This window comes from Ostrinia nubilalis, chromosome 4 (genome assembly GCF_963855985.1).
Source record: "Ostrinia nubilalis chromosome 4, ilOstNubi1.1, whole genome shotgun sequence".
Classification (NCBI taxonomy): domain Eukaryota; kingdom Metazoa; phylum Arthropoda; class Insecta; order Lepidoptera; family Crambidae; genus Ostrinia; species Ostrinia nubilalis.
In genome coordinates this window covers 3,288,189-3,301,969 of record NC_087091.1, presented here as the reverse complement: position 1 = coordinate 3,301,969, position 13,781 = coordinate 3,288,189, and the positions used below count along the sequence as shown (strand labels likewise).

The 13,781-nt window shown below is 35.7% G+C and overlaps 1 protein-coding gene across 1 annotated transcript; it reads right to left on the bottom strand.

The window, feature by feature from the left end:
- Window positions 1-4,169: 4,169 nt before the first annotated feature.
- On the bottom strand, window positions 4,170-11,178 carry LOC135088489 (proton-coupled folate transporter-like). Its single transcript, XM_063983313.1, has 7 exons — window positions 10,222-11,178; window positions 9,613-9,754; window positions 8,605-8,706; window positions 7,709-7,846; window positions 7,173-7,256; window positions 5,856-6,012; window positions 4,170-4,270 (listed from the first exon to the last, which is right to left on the bottom strand). The coding sequence occupies exons 1-7, from the start codon at window positions 11,011-11,013 to the stop codon at window positions 4,195-4,197; spliced, it is 1,491 nt and encodes a 496-aa protein (XP_063839383.1). The 5' UTR covers window positions 11,014-11,178; the 3' UTR covers window positions 4,170-4,194.
- Between the last annotated feature and the right edge of the window lie 2,603 nt (window positions 11,179-13,781).

The following is a 13,781-nucleotide window of genomic DNA, read 5'->3' as shown; positions in this document are numbered from 1 at the left end:
TTGCACTGCTACTTCTAGCATTGACCTACAATAATGCTGCTAATTAATTTTAATAGATGTATGAGATATTATGTTATTGCGTAGTTAATTAATTTATTAAGATATTGATGATGTGAAACATTAAAAGCAGATTAATTGTTTACTCATTAATTATGAGACACATTGAATAGAAGAAACTCAGATAAACCTTTATTTTCTACATTATTTGGTAATCGAACCTAAATAGGACAAATTAAAAAATGTTTTACTAGTACTCGTATTCTATACCACTATGAAATGGTTTCAATATAAAACCCTACAAAAAGTAACTCCATCAAGGCAGCTGGTTCAAAACAGCACACCAGCCAAAAGTTTGACATTTAAATTGTGTTTCACAGTTTTGGTGCCCATAATTGGCTGTCAACGTGCACATATTACTAGCTGAAAAACTGCGCTGTCATTTAGTCGGTTATTTGTTGTTCATTACCAGGTTTCAGTCACGCGGGGTGAGCAGGTAAATTGATTAATAGCAAACTAACCTGCCATCGTAATTACAGTGGATTTTAAATATTCATTTTGAATTGCATTTGTTTTTGCAGCTTATTTGACGCTTCGTCGGATTGATGACACGTGGAAGTTTTTTCTGTGGGTTGTATCTAAAAACTGAAGTCACAACCCTGGTGTCTGACATCATGAGACGCCATTGATGTATGACATGGGTCAATCGGACCGATAATGGTATAACCCAAACCCTGAAGCATTTTGAAAATCGAATTCAGGTCATTGAATATAAAGCCGGAAGGCGCAACGTGGGACGTCCACCTACAAGGTGGACCGACGACATCGTAAAGGTAGCAGGGAAGCGCAGGATTCAGGCCGCTACCAATCGATCAACGTGGAAAGCATTAGGGGAGGCCTATGTTCAGCAGTGGACGTCCTATGGCTGACATGATGATGATGATGATGAATATAAAGCACTGGACTACGAAGACAAATGACCAGTCATAAATACCCACAGATTGTATTTGCTTGCTCATTTTTTGACAGGTCTAAGTATAGGTATAGATCGTTTTATACACGAAGACGCGCCCCACCATTCTTCCGCTAATGTTTGAGTGTTATCGGTACAGGCTAAATTATTAATGAATGCACACGCGCACTTCAATAATGACGCTCGGATTGCTCGGATCAAACTCCCCGCACCCCGCGCTTCGCTCAACCAAAAATTGGTGGGGCGCGTCTTCGTGGATGAATCGATCTATACTTTGAATTAAAATATCCTGTGGGTCTAGACAAAGTGCAAATTATAATTGCAAACCAGTCGAAAAGTGGTCGAAAAGCCCCTTTTTTGTATGGAGTTATGACGGATTCGATTTTCGATTCGATCAAAAAGTGCGTTTTGTCTAGGGGGGCTGGACTATTGCTATGACTTGTAATATTTTGCAAGATTCCTTTGTTTCAGAGTTTCTGTTTTATTAGGCACTTCCAGGTGAGAATATTGACTGAGTACTTAAATTACCTCTGCTTTATGCCTTTTTCATGCGAGCAAGAATATCGTTAAATCACTTTTATACCACAATAAAGTGCGCTCATAACAAGGGATAAATTTATGAGTTTTATTCAAAAGTAAAGCTTTTCATACTTATATTAGTAATTTTATACGCTTTCATACATTACCTTTTTATGTTGCCTCAAAACTAAGAAAACAACAAATAAATACGCATCTAACTGAAGAAGATTGTCCCGCTCGGTAGACTGACGATCTGTTGAAGGTAAGTACCTGAATGAGGAGCAGCTCCTGTGTTTTGGAGTATCCGTAGTGGAGGCCTTTGTCCAGCTGTGGATGGCATTAGGTTGAAACGAACTACAAAGTCTCATAGCTTTAGTTAATTTTAAAATTCTTCATATTACACTTGTTTTGGAATCATGCTGGAAAAACACGGCCAACTTAACCCTTTGATAAACTGTGTACAACATACAATAAGGTTTAAATAGTACATTCACAGTCCGCATAGCTGAAACATATTGGACAATAATGCTCGCATTCCGACGACCTCTGACCATTTGACGCGACCACTCGGCTTCCGTTCACTTTAATGCGCGATTATCTACTTAAATAAGGACTATATTCAGACTCGGATCGTGGACTGTGATGAAACAGTTTCTCAATTTTGATCTGGTTCAATCTTAGAGCTCTTTCAAATTAGACGTTTTGAGACGGACGTTTATCGCCCGTTTGTAGGACCGCACACTGAAAATTGTTTGACAACTGCGTTGGAATAAAATGACTTCAATTACCATTAGAGTGTGCGGTTTTGCAAGCGGACGACTGACTGACGTCCTGCTCAAAACGTCTAATTTGAAAGAGCCCTTAGTATTAGGAAGACGCATACATACCCAATGTCCCCTTTGGACAATTTCGTAGCCAAATTTCGTAACTGGCTACGAAATGGTCCGAAGGTAATCTGTCTGACCAGCGTGGGAAGTGTACTATGCCAAATTCTCCAATTGCCTCTGGTTTTGGGTAGAGCTCCTGAGGTGCAGACGAAATGACCTAATGGTGATGATGGTAGAAAAATAGTGTAAGTGTGATCTACGGTCCAAGGAACAGATTGGAACAAACTTTAACAATGATTCTATCAAACAAAGAAGTTTTCCAAAACTCTCAATTTGCGACTTTTTCCTTTTCCTTGCCCTTGACTACATGTAATAAATTAAGTGGTAGTTTGTTTAACATTCTATTGTTTGGTTAAAGAAATAATGTTGACATTCATTATTCTTCTAGACAATGCGTAACCTGTCTGGGTTTGTTTGTGTTTATATTAACTAGATGAATGAAATACGTTTCAGAAATAGTGTGCAGATATAGGCGTGGGGTTCGAATCTCAACAGGGGCAAATATTTTTGTGATGACCAAGAGCATATTCTATACTTATACTTGAAGTAAATTATTTCCTTACATGTGTATTATGTTAGCTACTAATGGCTATTGTAGGGACGCCAAAGAAAAAAAAACTGTGGCATCTGAAGTCTGCAACTCAAGTCTTAGGCTGAGTTGCACCACCTAACTTTGACCGTAACTATAGCGATAGCCGGTGTTTTTTGTATGGAGTTTGACAGATTTTTGACTTTTGTTAAAATCAAAGTAAGATGGCGAAACCCAGCCTTTAGTCTTATTATGCTCATCACTTTACTAGTTATTTTAAGTTTGTTAAAATGCAATGTCAATCGTCAGTGTTCTATCTAGATCATTTTATGACCATATCACAGAGGTAACGTAGTAAAATAATATTAATTAATATTATTTAATACCACCATTGTTATGCTAATGGTACCTCATTCACTTTGCGTGCTAAATAATAAAGTGTATCTATCTATTAAATTGAACGCAGATAATGTTTGTACGTTGATAAGAACTCGACATCGTACCACTGTTTATTGACAATTAAATCGTAATATTTAATCATTTAAACTCCTTTGTTTCTATCTATGTGCATGTGACTTTGAGTAAATAAATACCTACGTTCTATATTTCAAACAAAAGAGGGCACATAAAGACTTACAGATGGATTATACGTTGTTTCAAAAAAATAAGACTTAATTTGTCGTGGATTCATTCCTTTCGTGGATGTTGTAAAAGGCGACATATGGACAAACTAGCTTTCCGCCCGCGGCTTCGCCCGCGTAGAACTTTGTCTGTTTCAAAAACTGGGATAAAAACTATCCTATGTCCTTTCCCGGGACTTAAACTGTCTCTATGCCAAATTTCATAAAAATCGGTTCAGTGGTTTAGGCGTGAAAGCAAGACAGACAGACAGACAGAGTTATTTTCGCATTTATAATATTAATAGTATAGAAGTATAGATAGATAATAATTATGCGAATATCAGTACGCCTGCAGTAAATACGAAATAACCCTGAAGATGATGTTGATATAAAAAAGCACTTAATACCTACACTAATTAGTGTGGCTAGGTATCAGTACTTATTTTGGCTACAACGCTAAGGCTGGGTTGCACCATCTTACTTTAACTTTAACAAACGTCAAAGGCTATCAAATTCCATACAAAAACACCTCTTAAGGAGCTTCAATTAAAGTTAGGTGGTGCAACTCAGCCTAAATAGAAATTCTTTATCTAAAGCAAACAAAATGAAGGTTCCATGCTGGTAAATAATATTAAAACACCAAATAAAAAACAAAACAGTTCTGATTTTTTATTCCTTTCCAACTTCAACAATGTCTTCAAGCCGCTTTTGCCTGGAATCCCGTCTGTGTTGAATAAAAATCCATCTGAAATAACAAATTGTTTTTAAAACGGCTGCTATCTAGCGTGGGAAGTAAAGCTAGTCATAACATTTTGTTTCTGAAGACAGACTAAATACTCTGTTTCCGACATAATTCTTCGTTTGTTTGTGAATCACAACTTCACAAGCTTTGTACGAAATAGACAGTACAAAAGATGCTTGCTTAAGTGAAGCAGCAAATCGAATGCACAGCGTTGAATAGAGCTCTGTGATTGGTTCGTATGTCACCCTGTGCGTCCACGCGCATTGTTAGACCGTTGTAAATCGCGTTGATCGACATTTTTAAACATTTTATTTACATGAAAACCTCGGCTGTATAAATATAGATAATACATTTTTTAAAGTATAAAGAAGACACTTTGTTTTATAAAACATTTAAAAATACTTTTTTATCTAAGCGAGTTTTCATAATCCGTCAAATACATTACGCGAATGTATTTTTTTGGTCGTATCTTCAAAGAATACTTTTATTCATTATTTTACTTTGATACAACTACAAACAAAAATGTTTTCTAACATTGTTGGACTATATTATTGTTTACAATAACAAATTACTTTTGAAATGAAAATTGTGAAAATATTTCTAAAACAATAGCTGAGATTCATGTTTAAATGGCAATATTGTTTGTTTGTACTGTAATATCTCAAAATTATAGTTGGATAAAGGTATCAACCGCCATCGCAAATATTTATCTGGGTAAACTATGAATATTTATGATTATGAAAATTAACGACCACGAATCCATTAGCTAAAGTGGTCATCCGTCCACAATTTGACCACATAAAGGTGGTTTTATTTTTGTGTGTCTTTTAACGAGACAGCTCTTGGCCTGCATCTCTGATAAAAAGTGGTGATCAAGCTGAAGGTGGAAGCGAACTTAACGCGGAATCGTCAATTGCCTATCATACCACCGACTTCCGGAACACAACAATGCTGTTAACATTGTTGTTATGGCGACAGACTTGATAAGTTGGTGGTAGCTAGCCAGGCAGACTTATGCCCGTTTTCACCATCAATCCCTAATTTTTAAGTGCCCCCTATGAAGACAAAATTCATATTATGTGTTAGGTACCATAGAGGTCACTTAAAAATTAGGGATTGATGGTGAAAACGGGCATTACACCCGTAGGTATTCAAATTAATACAAACGATGCTTGCTTAAGTGAAGCAGAAAATCGAACGCACAGCGTTGAATAGAGCTCTGTGATTGGTTCGTGTGTGACTCTGTGCGTCCACGCGCACTGTGAGCCCTCATAGTAATGTTTCTGAATACGGGCGCTAGAACAAGCCCTACTACCAACCAAACCGAGTAGAAAATTTATCTCCACTGGGAATTGAACCGGGACCTCTGGATCTGAAGCAGGAGGTCTTACCACAGAGGCGGTTATAATAAAAGTAATCAAATTCCTTACACTAATATACATATAGGCGGCAACAAGCTGGTGGTATTACCACAGAAATGGTTAAAATAAGATAAATGAAATTCCTTACACTAATATACATATAGGCGGCAACAAGCTGGTGGTATTACCACAGAAATGATTAAAATAAGATAAATGAAATTCCTTACACTAATATACATATAGGCGGCAACGTCATGAAGGCGCTGTATATGAACACAGCCCCACTGAAGGTTTCTAAGGTTTTGGAGTAGAGTGTGGTGTATGTAGGGTCGAACATCAGCGCTCCTAGCGTCTCTACCAAACTAAATAGAGAGTTCATTTTACCTGTGGATAGAGATTATTGTCGTTAATGTTGGGGCATACTAGTGAATATACAATGTCGCCTAGGCGCAAGTAGGTACCCTTTAGACATTTTTTTCCAAGAAAACAGTGGTTTTCTTTCTAATTTCTTACAATGACCTCGAGAGCTTTTTGAAAAAATACCTTTTTTTTAATCAATTTTCTAAATCCTTTTTTTTCACACCTGTAGATTAACCTAAGATGCGCGCTGCGATAAGCGGTTATCACGCCATTTTATCGATTTTGCCCTACATTTTGACGATACGATAAAGTTATCACGGCGCGCATCTTAGGCCTACAGGTCTTCCTGGTCCTTGTCACCTGGGCGACCTTGTATAGTAGGTATACATATAATACTACAGTATACTATTGGGTATAAAGATGACTGATATTGCAATTCGGTTAATCACCTCACGTAGACTGCAGACTTTTTGTCGGCCGATAGTAATCAGATTAATAATCACTGATTATGTATGTACTTTCATAATCTGGATACTTCTTTCTACTAAATTTCGTTATACTGATTTCGTATCGGCCGATTCTTTTTGATTTTCCGATAAAAAGTGTGTAGTCTGCGAAGACTAAGTAGCTAACGCCCGTATTCACAAACGATGCTTGTTTAAGTGAAGCAGCAGATCGAACGCACAGCGTTGAATAGAGCTATCTGATTAGTTCGTGGCGTCCACGCGCACTGTGAGACCCCATAGTAATGTTTGTGAATACGGGCGTAAGGCTGGGTTACACTATTTTAATTTTACTTTAGCAAACGTCAAAAATCTGTCAAACATACAAAAAGCACGGGTTATCATTATAGTCACGGTTAAAGTTAGGTGGTGCAAATCAGCCCAAAGTAAATAATAAGGTATTAGTTCGATTAATGGTCGGGTCTGTAAATACAATATGATTATGGTCAAAATACTAAGGCTGGGTTGCACCATCTTACTTTAACTTTGACAAACGTTAAAAATCTGTCAAACTCTATACAATAGTTACCGTTAAAGTTAGGTGGTGCAACTCAGCCTAAGCGCTGCTGCATCTATTCTAGTGCTACATAGAAGTAAAACTGAAAACCTTATGTACACGTATTATGGACGAAAATACCATGAATAAAGGTTTTTGAATCGTGTTTACTTTGGAAGTCTTACCCATCTCATGACTTGGAACCAGCTTAGAAGCCATCGACCTGAGAGATGTGAACGTCGTTGCATTCAGAATCTCAATTATCGGCACTGAAATAAGAAAATCCAAAATTATTTTCAAATTACACATTTAAAAAAACTGGGTTTAATCTTGAAAACTTCGCGAACGCATTAATATAATCTATATGTGAAAGGTTTTAAAATATTTCTTACTAAGTCTAGAAGAAGGAATGGAAATATTTTGTTTATTATTGTTTGCTAATCGAAGAATATCAACGAAATTTTATTTTCCAGCGACTCAAAGGCTACCTGCTGAAAACATGCTCACGCGCTCAGTAAGAGAGCTTTTTGAGAACCTTTTTATTTAATTTTTCGTTCGTTTGTTCGTTTCAGCCAATTAACGTCCACTGCTGGACAAAGGCCTTCCCCAAGGATTTCCATAACGAACGGTCCTGCGCTGTTGATAAAATACCTGTTTATATCTTTAAGATATTTCTTTAACATTCAATAAATCAAATACACAAACAAACAAATATACATACCCAAGAACATTTGTAAATCAGTTCGAACAAACGCAATGTAGACGGAGCCGATAAGTTTGCTGATAATGGAGATCAGGCACAGCACTGAGTCGTGGTAGCCAAGCTTCTTGCTGAACACGCTGATTGAGAATAGGGCCCCTGAAAAGAAAGGTTATAATCATCATCATTATAATTTCAGTCACAGGACGTCACTGCTGAAAATAGGCTGATGTTCAATGATCGGCTGTGAGAAATGCGTCCCTGACTATACGAGAGATATTTATTAAGTGAAGGTTTTTTATGTAAAAAAAAGATTTTAAAATACCTAATGTGTTAAAATTCAAATTAAAATAGTCAGTCCGCGCATAATTTAAAAAAGAATGTTGAGAGAAAAAACAAATGACAGTCGAAAAGAACACATTAAATTAAAAATAAGTTTCTTGCCGGCCAGTAGCGCGGTCAAGGAGTTTGGCCGTATGCAACCTCTATGCCGTCTCCACACGTTGGCCCCAACACCACTCGTCCAAACGCGTGGATCTAGAAAATAGCTTGTCCCAACATTGGTGCCAATGCTATTTTAAAATGTTGGAGTTGTATGAATTTAGGAACATTTGTGCACAATATTATATGTATACTTACTATCTTTGTAGTATCTACTATACACTATACATGGTGGAATTTTGTAATGCCATCTGGCGGGAAAGTACTATTAATACTGTAGATAGAAATTTTTACTTTTGAGTAAAAATTCTTTCTTTGGAAAACATTCCTTTATTTTTGAAAAGAAATAGAACTGCATTACAAAATTCCACCCTGTATAACTATCACAAACATTGCATAAATGTTTTTTGTGTAAAATGCCAAACAATGTTATCATTATGAAATTAGCAATTGCTTTATACATCGACAAAACTTACCTATAGAATGTGTGATAAGATTGAAAGTAGAGTACATGCTGTATTTGATTGCATCCCATTGTAAGCGGTACCTCACGAACATGTAAACTATAAGTCTTTCACCTGAAAAATATAATTCAAGTTTGTATATTTATGTAAAACTTTTTAAGGCAAAACTGTGTACCTATCCATAATGGCCTTTACTTTTAAGTTTGGATAAGCTAAACTATGTTTCTATGTTTTGTATATTATTATTTTATACGTATTTGCTGCCCAGGCTTTTATTTACAAGTTCTGAGTGCTTAGGAGGTTATATGTATGTTATTTTAGTGATAACGCTAATTTACACATCCACCTAGGGTGGATTCGACCAAACAAGAGTAAATAATAGAGTAGGCGCACCGTTGATTTTTAGTTGGCCGATAGTTGTGCCCGATTTTAAATTGTATGAAGAATCGGCCAAATCGAATCGGCGTAGTGTGCGCACTCCCATACTGCCCGACTAAACTATCGGCCGATGAAAAATCAACGGTGTGCGTTTACTCTAAATCTCGGAATAAATCGTCAGTTTTGACATATTTCCCATAGGTAATGAAATTGTCAATGTGCCAGTTATGCCACGAGTTATTCGCGGATAAAAGTTTGGTCGAATCGGGCCTTAGTCTTAGCAGTCTTAGTTTACACTATCGCATTGGAAAAACCTGTAATGCTAGTTGTATGATTAATAAATTAAATAAATAAATATAATAAAAAAATAATGAGGATAAGTTTCCACACATAAAAGTAAAAGGTCACTGACTGACTGACTCACTGAATCATCACGAAATCTCAAAAACTACAAGTGCAAGGAGCCTCAATTTTTGCATGGGGATTCCTGTTAGAACGTAGGAGATGCTCACTCAGACGGGATTTTGCAAAATTCAACCCCTAAGGGGATAAAACGTAGGATGTCGCGGGAGGACGCTAGTAATTATAATGGCATATAACATTTTCACCGAACAAAAGGATTATTTAATAAAAAACACATACCGTGGTTTGGTCCATAAATGATCATTACTACTGTCAAAGTCAGTATAATCTTGGCCCTAAAATTTCCTTCTCGTTTTTTAAACGCCATTAATACTGTTTCCTTGACCATTGATGCTACATTTGAGATCGAGGCAGGCTTTACCTGAAATTGCAAGTATAATCATACAGTCAGCTTAGGCTATCCTTGTATCTGTTTACCTAAGGCCAAGATTTTTGATTCGTAGTTAAACCAATTAGTCAAATTTGACAGATGTCAAATGACAAGTGGTTAATAATAGAAACAAATGTTTTTCGTACAATAGTTATCTTGACTTAAGAGTCAAGTACTAAAATACATTTTTTAACTATTAGTTTACATTTTGTTATTATTTAATTATTAGTAGCAAAGACAATTAGTTATTATAACTACGAATCAAAAAACTGGGCCTAATACTTTGTTCGTCATATTGCAAATTATTGTGAAATAGATGTCTACGTCATGAACGCCACGCTAGCGCTTTCACTTTGAAAAAAGCCAACATGCGCTTTTATGGTTTCATCAATTTAATATTGGTAACAATCATGTGGCTTGAGATAACATTATGAAATATATTAAGTACAAATAATTACCTTTTCATCATTGTCCACTTTAGGCTTAGTGTTACTGTCCAAGCAACAAATGGCATACACAATGATGAGCAGGAGAATAGATCCAGTTGCTGTAAAAATCCCATAATACCCCCACCATTTCAGAAGCACCCCACTCAAAGCCGTTCCTATAGGAACTCCTGCAGTCATACACAAATTTACCAGACCTACTCTAAAAGTTCTGGTCTCCTCTGTGGTAATATCACTGATGTAGCTGAAAACTCCCAAATATATCATTACACTTCCTCCAGTGATGGCTTGGAAGAACCCTTCGAAGAACATAGTCACTTCAACAGAAATTTCGTAAAAGAAGTAGACGCTCACCATGTTGCTTATACTGACTAACAACTCTCCGAACAAAGGCAGAAGAATACAAACTTTCCGATTCCCAGTCCTGTCACTCCATGCTCCCATAAAAATTACTAAAATAGTCGGTATTGCTGTCTGAATTACACTTTTCCAAGCCTCGATACCAGAAATCACTTTTTGGATCTCTCTTTCTTCATATGAGTAGTTCCCGGTTTTATCTATTAGGGCATCGCATATCAAGTCACCATACATTTGTTTTACACGACACGCTTTATCCAGATTCAAATTTTGTACTGCCAGTTTTGAAAGCATTGAGGGGATGACTATCCCAGCTAGTATAGGCTCCACTGTTATACTCGATTTCAGTTTCCATAGTTTTTCAAAGAAGGTCTTCTTCTCAAAATCCTCTTTTACTTCTTTAGTACTAAGCGGCTGTTCCTCTGGTTGTTTTTCCTGAGCAGACATTTCGAAAGCTGCTGTCTCTTAGAAAACTAATGAAGGACTAAATTGTGCGTAGTCTTATAATTCATCTCTAGAATGATCAATCATTTTTATTTTTATACAGCTTGTTCACATAAAATATTGTTTTATTTATTTGTAAATATGCTGTATCACCTATTAGTCTGAAACGCTATTCTAGAAGTTCTTTTAATGTAAATGATAACCTAATTCAATGGAATATTGTTGGAAGTCTTTGTTTACAGCTGTGAAGTATGTAAAGGCTGTTGTATAAACGATTTATTCATGGATTAATCGAAAATATTATTTAAGATTGAAACTTCGAGCTAAGATGTTCCTTTAGTAGGTACAATAATATTGTGATGTGCTGTCGGTTGTACTAATTTGTTTATGATTTTTGGAGACTGAATATTATTCAAAGGAGCTATAGACAAATTAGCTTTTGGTACAAACAGTTTTAGTTCCAAAATCGTTTCGTTCAAAATTTTTTTGCACGTAATTATTTTACTGCATGTAAAATTGAATACTTGGAGCTAAAAAATAATAAAAAAATTGTTATCTCATCATCTCGAAAAATGACAAAAGCTACTTTAAAACTGCAACAGCCTGTATAGTTAATAACGTTATCAATGTTTAATCGTGGTAATGAGTATTTATATTGTCACAAGATGTATGTCGAGCTCCTGCATCGACTTTGACGCGATAAGGCACACACACAGCACAATCAATTCTTTTATTTGCATACTGATATCAATTAGTACGTATTTGAAAATGTTTGTTTACTTATAGGTCAATGTAACTAAATAGGTTGAAATTATTTTAACTGTTAGGTTATTTATTTTATTATATTTTTTTATTTTCTTTATGATAAAAACATACAGCTTATATTATGATACAAGTAGGCTGATTTAGGCTGAGTTGCACCACCTAACTTTGACCGTAACTATGACGATAACCGACGTTTTTTGTATGGAGTTTGACAGATTTTTGACGTTAGTCAAAGTTAAAGTAAGATGGTGCAACCGAGCCTAAGTATTTAAGACAGGGAAAAAGGCGTGTAATGGGAGTTTTAATTTTTTACTTTTTGTTCACTGTAACCAAGTGGCCTCTAAAATAAATATTTTATTGAAAATTGTATTCTAATAAATTCAAAACAGAAGGTTAAACAAAGTATAGCCACATGTACTGAATTGCCTATAACTTACTTTAAGCTGTTCTAAAAATAGGTGACCTAATATTCCAAACCAGACTATTGTTTTTCAATAATCCATAACATTAGTTAACAAAATCGACATTCAAATCCTCTCCAATCAATCAGAAACTTTCAGATTCAGAAGTCGGAAGCGGTACTAGTTAGTCGAACTTGTAGAAAGCCCTCTTCTATAAAAGCTCGAAGGGAGAGTGAGGAATTTTTGAGAGCTACTTCAAAATTTCCTCCGCTTGTTATTTGTTCTTGGTATTTACCTCGGCCAGTGCTAGAGGCACAATCTGAAATATTCGACGCAAAAAGTTGAGAGTTCAAATTCATTATTTCTATGTGAAAGCATACACGAGCCTGGAATATAGAGAATGGCAACATTAGTTTTTTTAACTTTATAAAATCTGTTTGTTCTTATTAGCTACATATTCTTATGTAGCAAAAATTTTTGTAACATAATAAATAAAAGAGTTTCGAATGGAAAGAAAGAAGTTTAGAATATTTAATTATAAAAATATGTTCTTTATACCTAAGTTGTCTATTAAAACAGAGTCCGAGATATGATATTGACCATGGAAACCTTTCATATAATTCAATCCATCCAGCCATCGGATCAAAATGGTTTTTTTTCCGCGTTTTACAGGTTTGGTTTTTTTATGGGACAGGCAGGAGGCAAACGAGCAGTTTATTTTAATATTTGAAAATTCGTACTTGGAATATTGGATCCAGCTGAAATGTATTCAGGAAACAGAGCTGGCGCACTACATACGATCCAAATCCGTAAAAACGACAGTTCAAAATGGCCTAAGCTAAGGTTATTCAGGGTTAAATATAGTACCTATTTGACCTACCTACTAGGATAGAATATAGACTCAAAACTACATTTTAACACAAACTTCATTGTTAATTTATTTAAGATCACTAATGAATTAGGTTAACCTTAAAGTAATAAGGTCTTTATTGTGTATGAACAAAGGTTACAAGGGTTCTTATAAATAGGTTACAGGCATCTCTTAGTTCTACCTTTTCAGGCGTATACACTATATACCTTAAACATAATAACAAATACCTTAGAAACTTTCAATCACTTAAAATTAAGTAAACTTAACTACTTAATACGTGTAAATCAGCCTACTGAGTATGGGAGCGGCACGGGAGTTTTTTTTAGTAAGTAAGACTTCAGATTTTATTCAGATTTGTAAGCACTGTCACGTCATAAATGACAATGTCACACCTCCCATACATCAAGTACTGATTCAATTATGCGCTATACTTATTACCTATAGCAACTAACATTATACATTAAAATACAAATGAATGAGACCTTTAGAAACTTATCTAAATACTAGCGGCCGCCCGCGACTTCGTACGCGTGGATCCCGTTTTACCCCTTAGGGGTGGAGTTTCATAAAATCCTTTCTTAGCGGATGCCTACTTCATAACATCTACGTGCATGCCAAATTTCAGCCCGATCCGTCCAGTGGTTTGGGCTGTGCGTTGATAGATCACTATGTCAGTCAGTCAGTCAGTCACCATTGAGTTTATACATATTTAGATTAATACAAATTAGATTCTA

Excerpts from the sequence above, each read along its gene's own strand:
- LOC135088489 (XM_063983313.1), bottom strand. The coding sequence starts at position 11,013 with ATGTCTGCTCAGGAAAAACAACCAGAGGAACAGCCGCTTAGTACTAAA. Across the intron at positions 8,707-9,612 it reads CATTTATGGACCAAACCACG|GTGAAAGACTTATAGTTTAC; the intron begins GTATGTGTTTTT and ends TATATTTTTCAG. Across the intron at positions 7,257-7,708 it reads TGATTTACAAATGTTCTTGG|TGCCGATAATTGAGATTCTG; the intron begins GTATGTATATTT and ends TTCTTATTTCAG.